General features: G+C 40.6%; 1 protein-coding gene across 2 annotated transcripts in view; it reads right to left on the bottom strand.

Moving 5' to 3' along the window:
• Positions 1-20,568, bottom strand: part of ush (Zinc finger protein ush) — a 57,462-nt gene extending 36,894 nt beyond the window's left edge. The window contains exon 1 of one of the 2 annotated variants that reach the window (XM_017089853.4): positions 19,777-20,568. In XM_017089853.4, coding sequence (XP_016945342.2) covers positions 19,777-19,819 — 43 coding nt within the window. In that variant the 5' untranslated portion in view covers positions 19,820-20,568. The remainder of the gene's footprint in view (positions 1-19,776) is intronic. The other variant, XM_017089854.4, reaches the window with a different exon arrangement.
• Between the last annotated feature and the right edge of the window lie 5,086 nt (positions 20,569-25,654).

Genomic DNA, 25,654 nt, shown 5'->3' with positions numbered 1-25,654 from the left:
CAACAGTTTTGTCCACACGGGCTGTCAGGATGGGAAAACCGGGCAGAGAGTTCGAGTTGTCAACACGAAAGCGGCCACAAGGAAAAACCCAAACCAGCAGCCGTGGTTGGGAAAAAATAAAAGTGCGAAATGCAATATGGAATAAATGGAAATTTTTGTAACCTGCACACACAAATGGGGAAATGTCGTCGCGATTTCAATTTAAATGCAATCGATAAAGAGAAATGGCTGCGGGTAGTGCAGGGGCAAGGGGAGCGGCTTGATCGGAACTATAAATTCCAGAAGCGAATGTATTCCGCAACTTAAATAATTCAGGAAAAGTCCGCTGTATATTTGCAGTACCTATACTCAAGCATAAGAAGTTTGCAGCGATAAAATTATGATTATTTTAATTTAAATCTCACATGGCCTTGTGACACTTGCTTAACTTTCGACCGACTTCCTGGATTTATTTTAAAAAGCCACTACTCAACACATTATGAATTTATAAAATATATGACTTTTTAAATCAATTGCAGAAAGTTATGCGAAAGTTATTCAGGTTAAGGTTTATATATTTCAATATTTTTGATTTCGATTTTAAAAGCCTCTTCAGTCGTTCGAACCCAATTCAATAACCACCAAAATCATGTGAAATATTCCACAGGCCCTCGATGGCTGATTTGCCTTGGCGATAATTGGCCAGAATCTCTGTCTCTGTTGGCCGTGTGTGATTGGAACGAAAGCCACGAAAGCCAAAGGCGAAAGGTGGAAAGAAAATGCAAATTGCCAGAGAAGCGGTGAGAAACTGGTTTTCCCCCGAACAGAGAACTGGTAACTGGTATCCAAGGACCAGATATATCTCCGCTTCCCTCGCTGAGCACTTCGTTGTCCAACACTGCTCCTCCGGCTTGTCTGATCGACGCACTTTACACTATCTACCTCCGAAGATCTGCCGCTGCTGTCTGCAACCATTTTGAATTCGCTCTCCGCTCACACTATCTGGAAAAAAAGAAGAAAAAACTGGGGGATATGCGGATACGGGCAGGGGGACCTGAAACCATGCAGATGGAGGGCCTCGAGCTCCCCAGTTAACGCTGATTGGTGGCCCAAGTCGAGCGCACCGCCCCAATCTGGTTTTACAGCCTCAAAACACAGCCTCGTTGGCTGAACAGCGCGTTGGTTGTGAACTGTGTTTGAGTTTTAGTCGGTTTCGAAGCTCCTATTTATCTATTAGGATAAGTTAGGCTTTTAAAGTTTGAAAAATTAAGATGTTGATATCTAAAGCCCAAAAATAAGTCTGTTTAATAGCACTTTAGCTTAAGATAGGAAATTTAAATATTTCGATAAGCTAAACTCGATTCTATTAATCGATATTAGCGATATTTCTTAGTGGAAATTATCGATACTATCATATCACTTTTTTATTCATATATTTTTGATAACCTTCTTTAAGTTCTTAGATAAAACCATATATTAAGGAAAACTTAGCATCTATAGAAATTAGTTTGGTAACTAAAGATTTAAGTTTTTCTTTTAAATGTAGCCCAATAAAATGATGCCATAAAACCATTTCATTTGTTTTTCTCTCTGTATTTAACAACAGATTTCTGATCGCTTCGAAGTAAACATATTGCTCATCGAATTGTTGACCTAATAATCATAAAGACAATCTCTTTGCCCCCTTGGCAGACGCCCCTGCCTGCTTATCGTTTATTAAAAATCAATTAATGCGATCATCAAAAACTGGTCCACTTAGAGCGCCGGCAGTCGGTCCAAAAGCCCCAACCACAAAGCAAAAGCAGCGAGATCCAGCTAGATTGTGGGACCGATAAGGCGCTTCGATGACTTCATATGCCACAAAAAGCCGAAATCACACCTCAGATGAATATAAAAATCGCTGAGCACTTAAACAGACATCTGCATATTGCCCGGCGATCGGCAATCGGCGATTGTCTCTGTCGAGGGGCCATAAATTATAAACCCTCGCTGGCTGAGATAGGCAAACAATTTTATCGACCGCTTTCCAATCGCAAATCGATTCCGTATAATGGATCAAAAGGAATCGAAGCACGCGGCGTATACGCAATTTTTATCAGCGCACTCAAAATAAACAACAATCGAAGCTCAAATGTGTGCGGGGATTTCAATAAAATTAGAAATTTATGGAAATTGCCATTCGGCTGAGATAACGAAATCCACAGACAGCAAAAACAAAAAAGCCTCTCGACAACAAAAGCCAAAAATTTAAAAGCTTAAAACTAAAATTTGTCGTTAATGCGACACTCGGACAGCCGATTGGTATCTCCGTTTATTTCGGAGGGGCAGCGGGATTCGGCTAATGCAAAAAAGATATACGACTCTTAGATGGCATGAGATTTGCATAAAAATCTGCGTTTTTAACCCATTTTTTCGCTCGTAGCTCTCTCGCTTTGTTTCATTTTATCTGGCTTCATCAAAAAAATAGCCACAAAAAGTGGGCGTGGATGCAATCAGATGAGTTTGGCCTGTCAGCATTTGCAGTTGGGAAAAACAGTGTAAATATCAACAGCAAGAACGGGCAAACAAACATGAAAAATTAACATAAGGGGGCAGAATAATAGAGGGGTTTTAAGCGTTTTTATTCCAAAGAGAACATCATCAGTCAGTGTCAGAGCAGTTGGCGTTTTGTCAGCTTCCGTTTCGCCATTTTACATTTAACATTTTCCATTTTCTCCATTTTCCAACACTTTTTTTCCACAGTACCCAGATGTTCCTGCGTGATAGAAGAGCATCTTCAAATGAGCGATTTATTCGCTATGAAATAACTTTGAAAACTGTATATCGAACATGTTGTGAAGATAGTTGGGGAATTTATGAATATTAGAAAAGGACAGTTTTGAAACATAGTTTGTAAATAATAAATCATTAAATATAACAAAATACAAAGTTAAATGATTTATTTACAAAAAAAAACTATTGTTACTATAAGATTATGACATTTGTTGAAATCTAATTTCTATTTCCTTTGAATTTAAAATTATTCATTTCAACAATCATGTAATATTTAAAAGGAATTCAATCTTCGGATTGTCATAGAATGTACACACTCGTTTTGCTTTGTTATATCAACTTGCTGTTTTTTATAATATTTGAAAAACGGATTCGCTGTGCGATATCGCAGGCTGCTATCTGCATTCACTCTGCTCTGCGGTTTTTATGTCCGCCCACAAATTTATATGGCTAGCGATAAGTGCGATATTGCCAGTGTATATATATGTGTATACACATACATATATGTACACTTGGTACTAGCCACTTGCATGGTACATCTACACCCCATAGGCAGGAAAAGCGATTTAATCGCCTATCGCTAGTAAAAGAAGCCTACGAACGAACCCGATAAACTGGGCCTCTCACCACCACCGAAAATTACTCAGCCCCGCATTATTTCCGAAGACCCCGAAAAAACAGAAAACAAGTCGAGAACCACCATAAAAAATCGTTTAAAAAAAGCGGAAACAAAATGGCGGTCGTCTGGCAGTTGCTGACTGATGATTGGTGCAGAACTCGCGGTTTGTCGTCCTTATCAACGGGCAATATCAGTCAAAGTGATAAGATAAGGTTACAGCAGCTGCGGTAACGAAAGGCATTAAAAGGGGGCGGGCATTAAAAAGAAAGGTGAACTGCAATGCAATTGGCATCGACTAATGGCCGAAATGCACGCGACATTTTAATTAAAATATTAAAAGCCCAGTCGCAGTGAATTATGAGTCCAAGTCGACGGCCACAATGAGCCAAAAAATAATTGGCAGTTGAAATTTTCGGGACCCAAAATAGAACTGAAAGAATTAACCCCCGAAAGTCTGGCAATTTATTTAAAAAACAAAAATAATTTGAGAATTATCGCAAATCCAAAAATTTAAAATATTTGTATGATTTGTTAAAGATAAAAGTTAAGAAAACCCTTGAATATTAAAATCTTGCAAACTTAAATTATTTTTGTGACCCAAGATAAAACTAAGATTTGTTAAAATACATAAAAGAATTTTTAGAATTATCGCAAAATAGAAAAATTAAAAATATTTCTTGTCCAAAAATATAAATTTACAAAGATAAACTACCAGAGAACTCTTAAATATTTAAATCTTGCAAATTACATTGTTGGCCAATTTTGTACTATTTTGCTTCCAGCCTTTCAAGGGTTAACGAAAAGCAGCAAATCAACACCAGCTAACCAACTTCAAATCCAATCAAAAAAGTGGAGAGAGCAGGCCAAACTAGCCGACTTCATCGCCATCTTCTCCATTGTTGTGAAAATGGCTAAAAATGGAAGTTGGCCACGAATATCCACGGCGTCAATTTAATATGGCAGTAGTAGTAGTGGCGGTGGTGGGAGTCAAAGCCAGAGCCAAAATGATTTCAATGCAATTCGCACCTCATAAATCACGAAACGTGTCCCAAGGAGAAGGAAAAGCCGGGAAAAGAAGAAGTTTTGGCTGGCAAAGATTGCAGGAAATGCAGGAGAGGATGCTGGTTGCAGGGAGGGGGTTCGGGTTCCAAGAGGCTTCCCAAAAGGGTAGACAGGTAATGCGGTTTTGTAGGCGTCGTGCCTTCTTACTGCTGCTTTGATTTGATAGCAAACTCTGGGATGCAATTTGTTTCGCTGTGCGGTTGGGCCGTAAGCCGAAAAACACCAACCTACAAGGTTTGGGGACCTATCGAAAAGTTATTTGATGATCATTTTCGGCTAAAGTTGTTCAGAAACTACCGATATCGATATATATCGTTAGTATCGATAAGCCTTCTGTAGTCTAAGAAACCCCATTTTTTTAATATCTGTTAAATTTGTTCCAAGATTTTTTGGGGATCATTTAAGAAATAACTGCAGAAACATTTTCAGGTTAAGCTGTCCAGAAACGTATTATATCGATAAGTAACGATACATCCTCTACCTATTTTAAAGCAAGGAAACTTCCTTTAATATGTGTTGTATTTGAAGAATATAATCCAAATAGTAGTCTTAACACAAAGATCCTGGTTGTCTGTAGTACGGTGTTAACCAGTCTCTTAGCCATTGGCGTATTTGTAACACTTTGGCTGGGGCTTCAACTCTGTTCTCAGATTGGAGTTCTCCGCTTAGCCCCTCAAATACCGCCTTTCTGCTCAATGTGGAATGTGTGGCCATTAATTGAAAATGCTTCTCTGGGATGGGATGGGATAGCAAAGTGCCTGAGAGACGGGCTAAAATGAAAGATGGTGTCGAATCGTGCACACACACACATCCAGCGAACGGAGACTATGATCCAAACCAATCACGATGGCATGCAAACGCCTCCAGGGAGGGAGAGCCCGAACCCAAGGAACCGAGAACCCAATGGAGAACTCGTGCTCCTCTGGCGGCTAACTTCGTTGATCATCTCCCCAGATGATGTGGATGGCCAGCCAGAGCTAAACGAGCCGTGAAAGTGTTATAATGGGCAATGGGAACGGGATCCCATCCAGAGCAACATTATCACACTGGGAAAAATTATTAGCAATCTTTGTTTCACCACGATATGGCAGCTTAGGTTGCTAGATAGTACCCAAGATTTTTAAGAACAAGTAATCCCTAGAATAACTATTTTATTGTAAAATATATTTTATGCTTAAATGTATGTTGTGGGTAGTGATTTCTTTGAGTGCCTTTAAGTCTCTCACATCATAAGCATCGTGTTATGTTTGCCTTGGTTGTTAGTTCTGTTTTTTCGCCTCTTCAGGCTCTATTGATATCATAATCATAATCGTTAATTGACCACGCCCATATAAAAAATACATATGCAAGGGGAGATAAAATACTCAAAGAAAGCAGAACGAGGAAAAAAGCCCAAGATGAAGAGTTGAATTGTGCTTAATTTTCTTGGGGATAAAATGGCAAAATAAATCACAGCCAATTTTAATGCAAATCTAACACCAATCTGACCCCTCACCCCGGAGAGAGCTTCGTGCTGCTCGGGCTGAAAATGTATCTACAAATTGTGTGGATCAACTGCAACTGCAACTCCTGACCCCGGTGAACCAGCACGCTCGCTCTGTGCTTTTTGTGGCAATAACGTGGCCAGCTCCAAACTATTTGGCTAAGCCCAACTAAAACACTAAAGGTTCGAGGAAATGGAAATGGAGAAGGAATGGCTCCCCGATGGAGGAGCAATGCCAGACAAAATTAACACCTTTTTCCAGCTGCTGACTGCGGAGCTGCACGAGCTGATTTTGCATTTGAGATGGACACCCCAAAGGAGGCGGAGTGGGAGAAAGGAAGGGACCACAGCTGTGGAGGAGGAGCAGCGGACCAGGGCGGACCAGAGCGATTCCCACTCGAAAGAGAGGAGCCTAATTGGCATGCTAAACAAGCTGCGTTCAACACGATCTACACAAACCTATCAGCAGCAACGTCCAGCCCCGAAACCAACCCAAAAATCCGCAGAGAACAGTGGTTTCCATATAAAGACAGAGGAAAAATATCTTCTCTATATATAAAACTCTTATTTAATTTTTAAGAATCAGTGCAGAACCCAAAAAAGTAAAGCCCAAATATTCATAATGTAGTGTAGTTGTGTGATTAAAATTCATTCCTTTATGGAAAGCCCATACCTGGATCAAAATAACTATTTCGACAAAAGCGGATCAATATAAATTAATGATGCAGAACATAAGTTCTGATGCAATTGTAATTATCTCTTTTGTTGATAAATAGCCTTTTCAAAACTTAACAATTCAATATAGTTGTTTATAAAATAAGAACAATTAAGATGCTAAACGGAATATCTTTTGCCCCACTGTGGGGTGTCATTGCATTGGCTTGTTTGTTTAAATGGCATCGGGAATGGTCCGAGTGCGACATTAGTTTCACACGAACGCCCACACTCGGCCGAGATCAAGGATTTGGGGACCAGAGATAGGGCGGCGGAGGGGCGTCTCAGAGGGAGGCAATCAAAAGTGGACGATGGCCATCGCTCCCCGACCCAAGAAAAGAGTCGAAGGCACAGAAAACACAGAGTGAAGGAGCAAAGGAAACTGCCCAAAGAGTTTATCAACTTTTCGAGATTTGCTCAATCCTTTTGTGGCCAACAACAATTGAAGCGAGCAAACGAGCTTATCCACACAACCCACACGGGAGTGCAAAAAAGGTGGCTCGACCCATCAAAAAATAATAATAATATTCGATAATCGAAAAGAGGCAAACATTAAGAAGGAAATTCTGAGAATTTTGAGTGTGCGATAAGAGTGGATTATGTTTGCAGAAAGTTTGTAGCACTTTGGTTTTGTTCAACAGTATAAACATTGCGACAAATGAGGTTATAACCTTTTAAAAAAAATGGAATCAATATGAAACTTTGAATTTTTAAACTTCATATACCCAACTGGCTGAACCACAGCTTTTATGACTCAGACCAGTCCAGTCGCCAAGATATGGGGGAAAAAACAAAACGCACCCAAGGATGGGACATGATATCACCTATGGCCATGCGGGGCCCATCAAGCCCGGCGTCTGGCGGCCACATTTGGGATAACAGTTCTCGAGATACGCGCTGCGCTCGAAAAACCTTTTTCAGCCGCACATTATGACCAGGTTTCCAGTATCGGAAACGGAGCATGTGGCAAGGTATGGTGGCCGGTATGGTGGCACGGTATGGTGTGGATAGCCTGGAACGTGGAGTGCTGTTATCGCTGCACTCAGTCAGTCAGTCGGGGCTAATCTACACGGAGTTATCGGCCATGGAGCCGGCTCTCTCTCTCTCCGAGTCTTGGCGACGCCAAGTGAATCATGCTGGGTCTCCGATTGGATAAGCCCGATGTCGCTGCACTTATAAAATAATTATAAGAAGGCAAGATTGGCGTACGGGTTCGTAGGGGTTCTTATGGGGCACCAGCACCATCACCATCACCAGCGCTACTCCACTTCACCCACCTGTCCCCTGGCTAGAACCACCGAGTTAAAGGCCAAGCATGCGGGCCGGGCTTTGTACTCGGTGGTGTGTTTTTGTGTGGTCGATTCCAGTTGGGGAATAATCGGACAAAATGCCTTTTGACTTTGACGTGCCAAACAAAAGTCGCGGCCTTATCGCTGACCTCGATCTTTACGCAATGAGGGGAAGGGATGGGGAGAAAGGGAGCAGCACTGGGAGAAAAGGTAGAGTGGTTTACATTAAATAAAAGGACATTGCTTATTAGGTGAATTATAAAATACAAATGCAGTTAATACTTTATAGAAAGATAAGCTCTTTAAACTCAAATTGTAACATGTGACGTGTGTTGTGAGAAAAAGTGTTATCAAATATTTTGATTTTTTTATAAGTGCACTAATTATATTGTACTTCTAGAATATTTTTCTCTCTGCAAGGGAATGGCAAGCCTGACAACCGAAATCCGAAAACGAAAGCCAACGAGCCAAGCCAAATAATGACAGGCAATGAAAATCGAATGTAAAGCAAAGCTGGAAAAGAGCTGAGCAAAAACCGAAACCGAAATCAAATCAAAACCAAATCAAATTCCAGGGCAATGTTCCACGTAAATCATAAATTGGTCTATCTCGCGGAAAGATCTACAAACGGATGCTCCAAAGCGGAGCAAACATAATTAAGAAAACCGAAACTGAAACCGAAATCGAAATCGAAACTCGAACGAAGAGATAGAGTGGGGCAGTTGGATGGGGGAGGAGGAACTCAGATGGGGGACAGACGAGATGGATGGCCCGAATGGCAGCTCCATTCGTATCTGACGGTTATTTGGATCCGGAGACAGAGCAAACATTACGGCAGTAGCTGGCTTGTCTAGATTCGGCACTGATATACCCGATAAGGCCAGAGAGAATTTTGAAGCTTTGGGGGAACGCAGCGTATACCCTGTTTCAGGAATATGGATCAAAACTTTATAATACTAAGATTCTACGTTGAAATCACGAAATATGTTTTTCTTATCTATTTTTAAAAAGTTTTTAAACAAAAATATATTATGAAATTTAGTCGCTGATATCTCTTTTAATTGCAGGGTAGCCAACAGCAATTAGTGGGGAATGGGAAGAATTCAGTCTCGGCGACAAAATGTCTTTATTCATTTTCTTGCTATAGCTTAATTTCTTTTCAAATCGAATTCATATTTCGCCCGTTCGAAGCCAAGGGGCGGGGTGATAAAAGAGGGCGGTGGGGTGGCCTTATCAGTTGCTCAATAAATGACGCACAATGACAGCGGCAAGAAGCAGACTCCAAAGAATCATCCGGGAATCCGGGAGAAGAAATAGAATGATGCGCAAGTCTTCCGAGGAGGAGAGAAACTAGGAACGATTTTGCTATCAACATTCTCATAAATCGATGGCCAGTGGACAATCCTTTGCAGAAGTGGGGGGATGGGCAGAGGGACCTTATCTAAATGCCATTTAAGAGAGGAAGATGAAAAGTAGGGGGTGTCCCAGGCTGAAAGACACCTTTCAAGAAACACAGACACAGGTGGATAAGCAGCGGCAGCCAGAGAAAAAGCCACGCATTTTGTGGCCCCATAATTAAAATGTTTTAAATGCTAAAAGGATGGCACGGAGGCGAGAGCGAGAGGGCAGAACGAAAAGGCAGACAGAACACGTTGTTAACATTCATTTAACCCCCGGCAGCCCCGTGTTAACCCCCTCAGCCCCACAGCATACACGGCGGCAATTACGCTAAACTGAACAAACAGCAAAGCTGTAAACAAACACGCATCCATCAGCGCCAAGCCCTCGGACCAGTTGCAAGTTGCAGGTTGCAGGTTGTTGCTGCAACAGGTATTTCATTCCCGCCACAAACCGAAAACCCGTTTCTCGAGGCAGGACTGTTCAGATCCCCAGATCTGAGATCCCAAGTGAGACCTGTGTGCGGCTCCTAATGGCGCCTGTTGCCATGTAAATTATGCTTCCTCAACACTTCTGCGCAGAGACGGTGCCCAAATCCCCGCTCATATGCGATCGGGTAATGTGAATAACTCTTGAAACTCATCTGGGATGATAAAATAATAATGGAATGACTAACATAAACCAAATACTAATGGAATCCAAAGGGTTATGATAGAGGCTCATTAAATAAAAGTACAACACATCGTAATGTATGACTTTCGTAAGGAACTCTGATAAGGATTTAAAAAAAATGTTTTGAAAATGTGCTTATCATTTCATAATCAGTCCTCGCTTTCTACAAGAAATTTACTAGGAACGAACCAGGAATTTGGTTTTTTTTTTGTTTCCTAGGATTTTTATCAAATTCAAAATGCGATATGAGGGCACAATGAACGAAGGAAACACGTAATATTCAGAGTAACACAACCAGTTAACTTTAAATATTTGAAACCAAAGAGTGTATTGAAGTCAACGTTGCTTACTCACAAATTGTTCCGGACTCACTCATTTTCCCGCTCATCCAGCCTCAATTCTCGATTCTCAATTGGCTCCACATTGGCGACGCACTCGATAGCTCTTGGAGATATTTTCCTGTCCACGTGTGTCCCCCTATCGCCGTATCATAATGGAAGACGAGACTGTGAGGCTGGCATTTAGATAAGACTGGCGGCGGCGGCAAATGTCTCCTGTCTCCGGGATCCTGGATCCCATCTGCAGTCTGCAGTCCTCAGTCCCTGCTGCATCTGCATCTACATCCCAAGTTGTGGGCCATTCAAGTGATTAGGCTTAAAGTGCTCTGCAAGTCGGGGCTCGGAATCCAGAATACAGATCGGTCGGCGACTAAAGCTGTTATGGATTCATCGCATTCTTTGGCCAAACCAGGCGCCAAAATCACTTGATTGAGCGAGAAATCCACATCAGTGATATTGAAGCGAAACAAACCCGAACTAATGAGATTTTTGGGCTGATGACGCGATTTTCTCCTCGGTCTCAAATGAATTTTTCGGCAGAGTTCCCAGATAAGAATCGAATGATATACGCTCCCCCCACTCTGTAACATGAGTGATTCGTTTATAATCTTTGATTTCGATGTAGTCTTTGAAGTTTATACACAGAAAAAAATCTCTACTTATGCTATCATCTCTATATTGTAGGGGCTTTCGATCACTAACAAGGGTTTTTAAAATAATGCTACAACATAAAAAAACTATGAATTCATTTTGGAACTCTTTCAAAGCCCTATTGATTTCTTTGAATTTTAAAGTGTTAAACAGACTATCGCTTTTCTTTCGGTGTATCGATTTCCAGAGTTCTGTTGGGGCTAGATACATTGGTACTGGAAGTTGGGTTGGGCTCGAAGACAAGCGAAAGATAAACGAACAAAATGGCCACCGACCGACATGAAGGAGCTCCAAATGCTCGGGGCTATCTCGGCGTGGGATCGGCGCAAAGCTAATGGCATAAATAGATTTCATATTGCCCTCCATTTGCGCCCCTGCTCCCCATCCCCCATCCCCCCTTCATTCTTAATTACACATGGACAGAGTGCGTTTGACTCGATTCGATCAGCAAATAAAATCTAGAAATATATTTTTATGGATTTTTAATCGATTGCCGTACGTTGCCTTGTTGGTTTTGCCGGCCTTTTGGGCCACCGATTCCATCGATGGCATCGCTGCCGTTCAGTTCGCTTTCTGATTGTCGTGGGTAAATAGAAGATACCCCGGGGAGTATTATTTGGGAGCAGGTGGGTATTCCAGCGTGAAAAATTGTTTAAAATTACAGAAGCAGTAGTTGTAGTAGTAATGTCAAAACAAAACATCATAAAATGTAACCGAAACAGAAATAAAGAAATATAACCATCTTTGAACAAACTTTTAGCCATCACTTTAGATCGTTTTTCATCAATTTCACATTATTTAATCTACCTTAAAAGGAAAATATTTTAATTATAAACATATTCAAAGCTCATAATAAAATGTTTTGAAAATTGTCTTCAGATCGATTCTTATTTAACTTTGTATGTCGCTTTCCCATTTTCTGAGTGTAGCTTGTGATATAAGAGAAGCAATGTTCTCGTTTATCGCGTAATTAGTTTGCTTTCGCAGTTAAAACTGCCTTTTTATCCCCATCCACGATTCCAATTGAGACATCCTAATTTTCGTTTATGCGTAGGTGTCCCCTCCACTCGATTCCGATTCAAATTCCGATTCCCCAATACCCCGACCCAAATACCCATCTTACTTTGCGCTTATCTCTAATGACAAATGTTTGCTTAAAAATCTTTTAATTGCACTTGTTTCGAATTTCGTTGTGGCTTTTTCTGCGTCCGTGTTGTTTGCCCCCTGATAAGCCAAATTAATCGCAGCACTTAAATTTTCATTTTGAAATTTTTCAGCCATGTGAACGTGTTTGTCTGGCTCTAGTTTTCTGTGTGTATAGACGGCATACGATTTTCGATACGATTTCGTTTCGATTTCGATACCAACTGAAGTAGATGTCACTGTCTATCTCCCTCCTCCACGGACATGTAAACTTAATCAATTTATCACTGGCGGGCGGGAAGGCGGGCAGGAGAAGCAAGTCGGAGGCCTAGATAGGCTGAGCTGTACACTTTGTAATTAATAATTGATTGATGAGCTCTCAAAATAAGCAAAACATAAACTCTAGACGACCGACAATCGCAGCAGTTCCAAGAAGTATGTCAGTACCTGGTTTCTTGGGGAGCAAATAGGGGAAATGCGAGATGAGATCAAATGCAGATAGCAGGGAATAATAATTCTGTTTTAAATTTAGAAGGCCCTTTGCTCTATTAAAAAGAAAATTCAACTTATATAGATTGATACCATTTCTCGATATTAAATTTACATTATCCAATGGTATAAATATATTTCCATGAACACTCTTTGAAGTTTTTAGACTAGCTTATGGATTTTTTGGCAGTCAGCTTCATCTAGCAATCTGCAATGAATCTCGCTGACTGGCTTAATAATTTTCAAGGTCTGCACTTTGACTGGCAACGGCCACCAGCAGATAATCGGCATGAAAGAGCACTCGTACTATATGGGAACACATATACCCTCCATATATATATATGTGGCGATGATTTGCGGTCTAATGCCCCGGGGCAGGCGAGGCCCGGGCTTAGTCAGAGATTGCAGATGGAAGCGACAACAACAGCCAAGGCAGCCAAGGAACGAATGCACACGAGCTGGAGGAGATCCGGACTGGGGAGGTGGAGGTGGAGCTGGAGGAGCTCGGGGCAGAGGATCGATGGATGGATGGATGGATGGACAGACGTGGCTGGGTCTGGGTCAGTTCGGTTGGTCAATTAAACGAATGCTGCGCTGATCGCTGGGAATAGATAATAGGACCTCGGCATGAACTTTATTTCGAGATAAGGCCGCAGCTCCCAAGATTGATAAAGAAAGGCCAAACCGAAGAGCGAATTTGTGCGAAGAGCCCAGAATCGAAACTAATTAAGTGGGTGGACGAGCAGGAGCAGGAGCAGGAGGAGGAGGAGGAGTCCGAGTCCAAGGAGGAGTAGTCGACGTTTGATGATGATGGTAATCTCCACACGACGTTTCCCCTTTCGAAATTGAAAATCAAATCGACGGAAATCTCAAGTTGAAATCAAGCGGCCAACACTAGACGGAACTCGTCTTGCAGAGCGATAACGATAACGATTATCGCTGACAACGCACAAGAACATCACATCATTAGGAGCACTCGAAATTGGAAACCCGCCAGATGAACGCGAAGAGATAAGGTGTCGAAATTTGAACTGAGATTTGTCGCCCCGATATCTCTGAATGTCTTTCTATCTCCCCCTTCCTGTTTCGCCAGCTCTCTCTCTCTCTCTATTTCAATAAGTGATAGATTTTGATTCAAGGGGCACATTGTTTGAGGGCAAATTTATGATTCCGATAAAAGTCGATAATACATGCATAAACATCTTGAATTATAATGGGTTTGCTTAGCGATCTAGATGGTAGCTTACGATAGAAAATGTAGACCTTTAAATCGATTAAGTGCAGGTGTGATTTTAGTGTCTTACCGATTATATTACCCATCTACTTTGATCGTGTTATTTTTAATTCAATAAAATAGTTTGTTTATACAAAAAATTCATAAAAATAGCGTTATATTTTAAACAGAGTAGCAGGTGTTCGATAAACCTTTGACTTCCTCTCTCTTTTTTGTTTACTAAGTGCGAATGGTCTATCGTTCGATCAATGGACACTAGAGCGATCAGTCGGCCGGTTAGTGGGGCGCTGATAAGGAATACTTTGCCTTTGCCTTTGGAAGTGCCCATCGGCTGGTGAAATGGCCATTGAATATAGAAATCAGTTCTAATTTTCGGCTAGCGATAGCCATCGCCTATCGGCGAGATTGGAAGGTTTTGAGGAGGCGCTGACAGAGATTTATGGTATTCACTATCAACGCCCCCGGCGACAGTGAATTCATCGATTTCCCCCGAAATCCGTAAAGCCTCTCGACCTAGGTTCATCCCATGCGATCCTCGTCCGAATCTATTCGATTCGATCCGATTCCCAATCGAAAATGGAACTGATATCAGATGCAAATGAACGACTGGCGAATGGAAATTAATTAACCCGCCAGATATCGCGCCATGGTCGAAGGGAAATCCGCAACTCAACGGTGGAGATCGATCATTCAGATACTGGCCATATATTATACAATGTTACGGGTATGTATGTATTTAAGCCCTATATATGTGTTGTCATAGCTGGGGATCTGTATCTGTATCCGACAAACCACATCACATTGACATTCTTATCTTTAGCTGAAAATCTCTTCAAATTGTTATAAACGAAAAACACACGACAACAATTGTTGTTGTTGGGCGAGTTCATTCTCTCATTTTTGAAGCAAAGCGCGACAATCTTGCCATCAGATCAGCTGATAAAAAACAACCGACCAGGCCCCGGAGCATTGTACAAATCATACAACAACCATCGGAGCAACAACATCGTAAAGTCCACAAGCAACAACCACAATCGACAGCTGTTTTAAGCGATTTTTAGCTTTATTTCTGTCGTTTTGCTGGCTGGTTTGTTTGTTTTTTCGAAGGGAATGTGTTTGGAAAATGACTACAAACCATTATCGCCGACCGGGCATCAAGTTTCAAACTTATTTCGATTGCATTTAACGATTAAAACTAACATAAAACCCACGAGTGGATGCAGACGGGGGATAATGTGGGGAAAATGGGTCCAAGTGTGGTTTCACTATCGCAGGTGATTAGTCAATTGTGGGAAATACTAATCAAGATCTCGAAATACCTTTTTCAACAGTCATGATAGATCAGAGTTTAAACATAAATCTCTCAAGAGGATCAATTGAAAGAGGAAATACCCAATAGGTTTAAAAAGACAAAAACCTTGAGTATATATTTTTAAAGACTTAAGCAACGAATAATATTATTTAACATTTGTACAACTAAGTCATATGAGCTTTTTACAAATGTTTTACGTCAAAGCTATACTTTTGACTCAATTTGATAGCTAATTTCCGCTGACGACGAGCGATTTTGCGGAAAAAGGAAATGGATCATGTTTTATTTTAATGAAATGATTCAAAATTGTTATCATTTTGCATGACATAAACGCCACAAAATAGTATATCCTCTCCAGAAGCTAATATAACATCTGATTTAAATTTCAAAATGTTTCCTAAAATGCATAACAATATTGGTTAATAGTTTTGACTTAAATATAAAGTAAAAGGATTTACTTATTTTATTCGTTATCTATTGCATGATATCTAGAGCTTCTTGTGATTAAAAATATAATTGTAAAATCCTTAGGCTCATTTGATTAATCACTTTTGCGAGTTTCCCTTCTCATGTGATAAGCGCGAAAATAAAAACAGCGCAAAAACTGCAATATGTGTATCGGCAATATGAATTTCGCTGGCTGACTAAGTCGATCGTCAAGTTACACCCCTTGCTAATCCCTCACCCCTATATCACACCCCCTATATCACACCAACCATATTCATTCGCCTCACTTGATATGCAAATGTGCTGGCCAAAAACAACGATAATAAAATGCAACAAAGTGAAAAACAACATTTTGTAATTTGTAATGCTTGTTAATGTTTTTGTTTTTGCTTCTCCGCTTTTGTTGTTATTGGTATATTGTTGCTGCTTTTTATCTGGTGATATTTCCTGGTCCGATTGCCAGCAAATCAACAAAACAGAGACAAAGAGTGAGTGCGAGTGCGAGAGGGAGAAGCTTATCGCAATTATTAAAATACAATGTCAAAATGGCCAAAGCTCGAGATTATCTTTTCCAATTGAAATGGACAGAACAGCCACACATAGGCGGGGAGCCAAAGGGGGCTGTTTCAGGGGGGCCCCGTGGGCCTTGGCTTGCAACCTGAGCCCTGGCTTTTATCGCGGCTGCAACTGCAGCTCTCCGAATGCAAACTGCAATTGCAATACGCAGTTAGCTAGCTTCTCTTATCGCTCCAACTCAGCTCTGCTCCACAGACCCCTTATAAAGACCCCTCTTCTCGCCGAGAATCGAACCGAACCGCTTGACACGTACCCGCGCCGATTTCAGATATGAGAAAGAGGGCCCCAGAGTAGTTAACTTATAGCAGAATAGAGCCAACATGAGAAACATACACTGAAATACATTTTCAGATAAATACTACTAGCAAGGGGGATGCCAGGAATCGAGCCTTGAAAATGTTGTTCCATTAATAATTTAAAAAAATTCCAGATGTCTTTTATAAGATTAGTTAAAAAACAGTAAATACTAATTTTATCTGTTGCTATTTTATAAAATAGCATTTTTTATTGGTTACCTCATCTGATAAAAATTCTAGCTACGCCCTTGACAACCGACTTAAAAAAAACTTATTGTGGTAATTTGATAGACTTTTATATTTTACATTTATTAACATTATATAAAAAACTGTTTTTTTCCAGTGCATTTGAGCTGGGCCCGCTTCAAATCGAGTCAAACTCAAACTTGACTTGACTTTTGGCCAAATTGTCACCCGCATGGGGACGACTATGTCGATGGGCCGTTCTCCTTTGTGGCTGCTGCCGTAGAACAACCGCCAACGGAACAACAGACAAGCAACCAAACAGCGAAACAACAGACAAACGAACATTCAACAACCGACAACCAACAGCTGGCCATTAACATAAAATTAGTGATAAGCGTAATTAAAATTTATAAAAAACAAAAACGAAAGGCAACTCAGAGAAGTGCTTATCTATGTGCGACTGCACTCCCTCAGGTCTCGAAACTCTTAAAAGGTATGAGATAGGAATCGAGAGCAGGTTGAACTTGGTTAAAAGTGTAATACCCTATAAGGCACCTAGGAATATGGCAAACTATTGTGTGAAGATATCTTAATTATTTAGGTTTGGGGGACTTTGGGGTAGAGTATGGTAGAATCTTTTGCAAGTGCCTAAATGCAAAACTATATTCGAATTTCCATTTTGGTTTCCGATTTGTGATCCTTAAACAAAAATTGTCATGTAGTTTTGATAATAATATGGAAGGAATCTTAAAAACCCAGCTGAGCGTTAACAGTTTTAACCAGTAAAACCCAATCGAAGGGTATTTCGAAATCGAACCCGAGGGCGTTGTCATCACGATTCCTACTCTTCGAGTTCGAGACTGTACTACAGACTATCCGATACAAATGCCAGTTATTGAAGCTTATGTAAAGGCAACAATAACAACGGCTAGAGAACCTCCAACAAAAGCTACGCAAGTTGATGTTGTTTTTGCTGCTGTTGTTGTTTCTGTTGCTGCTGCCACTGCTGCTGCAATTGTGATAAAACTTTATCGAGTTGCGCTTTGAGTTTTTCTCGCCTTCAAAATCCAACTCCCACCGCCCACCGTAGCTATAGAAAACAACGGGACAGAAGTGAAGCAAGTGTGCAAGAGATAAATATGCAAAGCACAAATGTTAGGAGGGGTGTGGGTGGGTGGGTGGATAACCCACTGATAGTGCAGGTGAAGCAGCAACAACAGCCATCAACAACAACAACGGACAACAGCTGCGCAGATAAAAATACCCTAAATTATCGGAACGCAAATGGTAAAGTTTTTCGTTATCCCATCGTCGCTACCCTATAAATAGTGCTGAGCTAAATGGGTCTTAGTAACTGTTCGAGTATAAATAGTTTCTGAAAAAGTTTCCAAGGAATTATGGTATTTTCATAAATGCTTACAGTTTTCAGAACTTCATTAGTAGTTTCGAGTTCTAAGCCTAATAGACCTTGGTAACTATTAGAGTGTAAATAGATTTAAAAGAATTATGGAATGTTCATCAATGATTAAAGCTTAAAGCTTAGAGCTTAATAGTCATTCGAGTATAAATAAATTGTTAAATAGATTACAAGAACTATGGAATGAGCTTAGTAGTTTTTCAAGTATAAATAGATTTTTAAATAGATTCTAAATATGTATATATTTTCGTTATCCATCCTTAAGAACTCTAGTTTATTACAGTTCTAAGCTTAATGAGTCTGCCAAGCTTTGCAATTTAAAAAGATCTTAAAATAGATTTTACGGAATTTAAAACATTACAGATAACGGTCTTTGGAACTTCATAATTAGTTTAAACGAGTTCTGGGCCTATTTCAGTTAAATACATTCTTAAAATAGACTATTAATGCAGCCCTATAAATAGCTCCTAAATAAGTTATTATATGATACGAACTTCCCTCCCTCTTTGTCTTTATAGAGAGTATCAAACGCTCCGTTGGCCCCGGCTCAAGATATGGATTCTTGGCCGCTCACTGTGGAAGTTCCACATTCATGACTCGGGCTGATATCACTCGTTGGGTATTTGTTGGATTGTGGGGTTGGATGGAAATGGGGGTTCTTGGGGTTCTGTTCGGATGGGGGTTGGGTGGGGCAGAGTCAGCCAGTCGAGAAACGTGCTTGGAGCAGAAGCAGCGACAGCGATAAGGAGTCCAAAATGGCAAAATGGATAAGCGGAAAACCGGTGACTTCAGGGAGGGGCGGAAACTGAGGTGAGTTCAGGTGCTCGGGGTGTCCAGTGTCGCAGGTCCGGCACGTTTTATCGATTTCGATTCCGAAATGCATTCATTGGGTGTCAAATGGTTCGGGGCCATAAATATATCAAATGGCAAACAACGAAATGTAATTAGTTAATACTCTCGACACTCTTCGAAGCTTTCTTTCCTCTCGCCTCCACGACAATATTTATAAGGTGTGTCAGCTGCACGTACAACAGGTATCGATATCGATAACGAGGCAGCAAAGACATTTCATTCAAATGAGCAACAAAAGTTGACAATTTTTGTACATAGTACCCTATTTGGCGAGATCGGGGGTATACTGTTTTTTTCAGTTCCTCAGATAACTAGTTATGAATCTTTAAAATCCGAACCACATGATATAATGATTTTCAGTTCCCTGGTGATAGCGATCTTTTTCGAGAAATCGTTCGTAATCACAGTCTAAATAAATCATTTTAATATCTGTTGTCTTATAGTCGCAAAAACTCGACTTTATCGTTCTCACTTGTTTTGTATTCAATTTTTTTGTTGGCTGCTTTGTCTTGGCATAGTTTATCAGTTTCTTGATTTTCTGTGTTTGCTGTGTGTTCGTTCACATGTTTTGCTGTCCAAAAAACGAGAGCTGCTGACCAAGCGGGCGAATTTGAATGGGTCAGCTGGCGGTCAAGAGGGAAAACCCATCGAAAAACGCTTAAGTTCTACATGGGATGTGGTAATTTATAAAAATACATATGTTGGATAAGAACACATTGTGGAATTAGATAAGTGAGATGCTTAAAAAACTAAGAGACCCTTTATAACTTGTTCGGAAACAAAGGTATATGAAAAACTTAGAACACACATGAATGTTTTTTGGATTCGAAACCCTTAAAAAACTCACCTTTATTCAACGGCTTGGGGTTGGACTGTTTGCGTCGTGACATTTCGAGTCCAGCTGCGGGACTGGAGATATATCTTCAGCTACGTCGGCATCAAGTCTGCGGAAGATCCAGATCCGTTTCCCTTTTCGCGCACATTTACCGGCGGATGCGATCGCACTCACACACAGGCACTCACTCTCTCACACACACGGCGAGTATCAATTATGGGCAATCAATGCGATTACTCGGATTATTTGTATTATTTGTATTATTGGCGGCGATTAACAAGCCTTAATGAATTTTTAACGATCGGCGCGGCGAAAAACGCGCGCGATTTCGAAGCGGAATGGAAGTGGATTTCCGATTGGAATGCAACGGGCAGTAATCTCCAACTCGATCTCGAATCCCATCAATATCTGATCAGTGTTTTGCTCTTGATATTGCTATTTGTTTTCAATGCAGTCGCGAGTTTTTTGCCAAAAGCCTTTCGAGTGGGGGCGTGGCATGCGGGGCGTTCTTGGAGACGTCCGTTCGAAGAAAGCGCTCGCTTACGAATGAAATCCAAAACGAAACCGAAACCGAAACGAAAGCTCCAATTGGGGAGAAGAGAACCGAAACCGAGAGAGGGCGCTCTTATTGGAGCGCGCGCAATGCTCTTTTCCGCTCTTTCCATTTTGTTTTGTAGTCGGTTGTTCGTCGCCCCACATGCTTTGCTGTCTGTTTCGCAGTCTGATAAGAATCAAAACAAAAACGCCGAAACATTTACGCACGTTTCTTATTGGAATTCCAAAGGACTGTTTTTATGGTTTCTTCAGTCGCCGACAGAGATTTTCACGAGTCAACCGGATATATAGGTTCGAAACGAACATTTTTCACAATATTTGCATTTGTATTTAAGCTAGTTTTGATTCTTTAACTTATTTTTGATTTTCTTTCACGGTTTTGTGCTCAGACTACCGGCAAAAGGCGTTAGGAAATCGGCTTTTTATGTAACGCATTTATGAGCAAATACTCTTGAGAAGTTTCCTTTTATTCCGCCAGCTGGCGCTTTGTGGCTTTTAGCTTAGCATACTTTTAGGCTTTTCGTATAGGTGGCGCCTCCTAAAGGCGCCTAATTTAAAATCCTAGGAAGTACAATTCTCCTTTTAGCCGTAATTCATGTTAGTTTTTTGGTTAAAAAATAAATAAAGAATTACCGCGACGTCCACAGAATTCTATTTCCGGTGTGAGAATCATTTAACCATTTTCAGCATTTTATTTAGCTGCACTTCCGCTTATTTTTTTGGTAATTCTTTGTTTTTTTTTGTCTTGTAATTTGCACCTATTGCCTGCTTTTAATGGGAATTCCTCCTGCTTTGCATTGGACACTCATAGATTTTAAAAATTCCGACAGCAGCGGAAATGAAAAGCTTCCTGCGGGACAAACTCAGTGTTGAAAGGGGGTGATGGGTTGGCTGGCCTTCTAAGGGCAGCATGCAAATGGGGATGCATGGCAATAAATATCAGAAACCAGTTAGCGGGCCATAATCCACGCTAACATATGGCCGAGTCGATTAGCCACGCGACCTCCACGGGTTTTCCTCCTTCCCCGCCCCCTTCCTTGGGTCATTTGCGGTCTCCTTTCATTCCTTTTCTCGCCCATTTACTCGGCACCTCCCTTCGTTAATCGCTAATGAAGTATACGCACCGTTGACCTTCGCAACGTTCATTAAACTTTGTCGCTTTTTAGGCAATCTCCGATCGTTTTTTGTCTGCTCTCAATGCAATTCGGCAATCGCCCAACAAACCTATAAATAAAAGGAAAAAAACAAAACAGGTAAGCATGCAGCAACGCAAATGATCGAGGTTGGTAGTACTCCCTAGAAGTACTCAACTTAAACAATGAAGCGAGAGTCTATATATACCGATCTGGAATACAAAAATATTATAAAGAACTCCAAAAGTGTACATGATTTTAAGTTTAATATATTATTATACACATCAAGTAGCCTACACCCACCCTGAAATAAAATATTAATCACAGAGCTATGTATATTATAAAAATGAATGCTCAGCAAAATATATAAATTTAAGCTTTTTTCTATGTTATCATATTACTTAGCAAGAACAGCTAAAAATCATTTTGCTACAGGGGACTATGTAATGATATATACATCTTTGTTATGCATAAATGTCAGACCAAAAAACACTCAGGAGATACAGAATGACGACAATTGGTTGGGAAACACTTTCTAAATATGGCGCTTCACAAACTAATAGCCTTCATTTAAGCTGAAAACGAAGATCTTGTTAGAGAGGCGCCGGAAAAAATTCCAAGTGGCCTTAACTAATATTCGGGGGGATCCCAGTCGATTTAGCTTGAATGATTTAGCTATAATGAGTGCTGCTTCTTTGTCAGCAACATCGGAACCAAATCAATCAACTGGCCATATACCCAATAGGTCGTAGTGTTTCACTGATTTTTTTGGCAACACAAAAGTCCCCGAAAAACGCAATGTACACAAACAATCCGTAACCGAGTCGGCCTCCTCTGTAATCATAGTGCATTACACTCGGCTGGAGGCCTGATGGGGATATTGGGATATTGGGAGGCGAGGTGAGCAACTTCCAGGTCAAGCAACTTCTGGCGGCAAGGCCATGCCCGTGACTGAAATGAAAATGGAAATGACAGCCGCGAAATAATAAAACAAAACAAGAAATTAACCGAATATCTGCCGACATTTTTGGCGGGGGAAGCGAATATCATTGACCCAAGGTGCAGTTACCTTGCGTGTTCGTTTCGAGTGCAATGCTCCGATCGGAAACGACGCGCTTCCAACCCTGGGAGATGCGGCCTTACCCTGAACGGAAAAATGTATAGACGCCTATTTGGGAAATGGGGGTCAACACACTGGAACTATACAGTAGTAGATATAGTATTACAAAATGTAGACACTTCTTTAAAATGATTATAAACAAATATAAGTTTTATTGTCTTAGTATTTTTTTATTTCATTGCATTAATGTAAAGGAATCAACGAAGCTCAATCGACCTTTCTATGGAAATTTACAATATAATCAAAAGTTTTTTGTAATAATCTAAATGGGACATGTTTTTAAAAACTCCTTAAAATAGCTTTAGGGCCAGGAGATAAAAAAATGCTCTTTGATTTCATCAAGAACTTTGAATGACCATAGAAAATACCATAGCTCTATAATTTTACAATGTCAGCCTTGAAGCTTAAACATTAGATGGTATTGATTTCACTTGGAAAGGTCGTTAATCAATTAAAATATCTCTAATTTCATTTAAATAATGTAACATAAAATGGGGAAAGTGTTTAAAAACAGTGTATGGTATTTTTTTATGTGCAGGCAGTACTCTCTTTTGGCAACCGAATCTCTTTCGAGCGCCTTCTCTTCTCACTTTTTTCTGATGCTGATCCCCTCCCAAGATCAGCTCGACCTGCATAAATTAAAACAGCTGATGAAATTCGCCAAGTTCGTCGCATAAGCGAGCTAAAAAACCAAACAAACTGTTTCCCAAGCGGAGATAAAATTATTCACTTATTTTTGTTAAAAAGCTTCTTTGTTTTGGCCACCTTCGCCGCTGCATTTGCCGTTATATTGTATATGTGGACGACGCCCACAAAATTCACTTCATTCGATCAAAGTCCGATTGGCCTGACCCGCCCCTTTTTCCCCCGATATAATGGGTATTTTTAGTATTTGCTAGCAAAAAATGCAGTAGATTTCCCCCTCTCACTTTCGCACACTCTGCTCTCTCCTTCTCGCTAAATAGTCGCTGCTAATTGGGGGACTTCGCCATTGCGGTAGGTTCGTCTCACACTGCGTATACGTAATGTCGAATACTGTCCGCTATTTCAAATGACCATGGGCGGGTTTAAATATACATGTGCTTATGCATCTGGTACCAAATAATTGAGGCATTTAATTCGTGTAAAAATAGAACCGAAACTAATTAAGAGAGACATAATGCGAATTGGCGTTTCTTACAGGGTTCAGAGAATACAGAATTCACCTTAAATTTTTAATACAAATAAAATTGAAACGCAAAGGATCTTTAGGAAAAAACAAAAATTAAAACATCTTAAGAAGTTAAGACCTATAAAACACATAAAAGGATAAAATATTTAAATGTCTTTAAAGATATAGTCCTCGATGTTTTGACTATACTGTTAATGTGGCTTTACTATAATCACAAAAAGCTTTTCTTTTACCAAGAAGACGGTTAATAAAAGATCTTTAATAGCTTATTTTACAGTCTGCACCATAAACCCAGTACTAAAAGATTCCTAGCAACATGTGCGAACAATCAGCCCACTGATTGACCTGAATTAATTCAGTACTGGGCATTCCCAACCTCTGACCAGCCGTCCATACCCCTCGGGTGTGTGTTTTCCCCTGATCCACTTTCCCGGATGATGACTTCGCCTTCGTCGGGGCGCTTATCTCGAGACAGACTCGAATTCGCCGCTTCTATTTATAGCAATTCCAACCGAAGTTGCTTGACCAGACAAAAGAGGAAGATGATGAAATATGTGTGATGTGTTCGGGCTCAAATTGCTCACTTCGGCGATTACTTTGCCGATTACCGATTACCACGGAATTTCGGTACTTCACCCACAAGTGGAACTAGTAAGTCGGATTTATAGCGACCTTTGCGCCTCCTTCACTTATTCAGGGTCACCTTCGGAGTCACCTTCACCTTCTGCACACCGATCATTCGCCTTACGCATGTATTATTTGCGCCGATCCACATTCGGAACCACGAAGCTATAGGTATATTTATAGGTGAGCCCTAAAGAGAGAGACGGAATGAAAGAGAGAGAGAGAGAGATAGCGACTCAAGTAATATCATTCCAAAGTTCAAACTCGTCCAAGACGTGCTTCAGTAGTTGAACAGTGATTACATAAGTGCTGAGCTCGCGTTTATAAATACCTCTTAAAGCAGTAGGTTATATAGAACTTCTCAAGAAAATGTAGCTCTACCCCGACCGAATCAAATCATTAATGCATGCTTGTCCGTTGAGATGTTTGTCCGTTATAGAGAATAAAGGTCATAATCTCGAGAACTAGAAAGGACACAGCTGGGAAATTCGGTATGCGTTTTTCTGTGATGTTAAACATTATTCTATGTTTTAATGGTATAGACATGTTATAATTGTATTATTTTCCCCTTTCCCTACATGAGTTAAGAGCTATTAGTGATTTACTTTTACTTCTGCAAATCGCAACTCAAAAGATAAAGAAGTTAAAGTTATTTAAGTTCTACTTATGCATATAAGCACTGGGTACCCGATAGCCTCCAAGTATGACCATTATTAATTTGTTTACTTGATTTTTGCGTTATTGCTGTGGACCTGACCGGCCTGCTTTACATTGCACTCCAGCACTTTACTCATCCAGCGGAGGCAGTCATTTTTATTTTATTTTCGAGAGTTGGCATGGTTCAACGCATTGTGAATTTGCTCGTTGACCTTAAATGCAATTTGTAGCTGCCGCTCGCTCATGTTTTGATGTTCACTTCCGTCGTTGTCCTTGCCAAAGTGCAAAAGCCTCCAGCGAAAAACAAAAAATAAAAAATGTAACTCGAATAATGTATAACTCATGCCCCGTTTTGAATGTTTCGCTTTCGATGCGATCACCCGATCTCTCGCATCTCCGATTTATGGCCCCGGCCACACGATGGATAATTTGCAAAAATATGTTAATTATTTCTTTGGTCCTCAGGTGGCTCTGCTTCTTGCTCCACATCTACAGCTCTGCAGATCTTCAGCTCCGATTCGGAGGCGCCCTGCTTTTGATTATTTGAAACGCGTCGGGGTTGCTAAAAATAAATAAATTGTGGGCAAGCACAGCGCAACAACAAAATACATTTTTTGCGCTCGTGCTTCG

Source organism: Drosophila suzukii, chromosome 2L, assembly GCF_043229965.1.
Source record: "Drosophila suzukii chromosome 2L, CBGP_Dsuzu_IsoJpt1.0, whole genome shotgun sequence".
In the NCBI taxonomy this organism is placed as follows: domain Eukaryota; kingdom Metazoa; phylum Arthropoda; class Insecta; order Diptera; family Drosophilidae; genus Drosophila; species Drosophila suzukii.
Note: the sequence above shows the minus strand (reverse complement) of the source record. Positions and strands in the feature narration are given on the sequence as shown.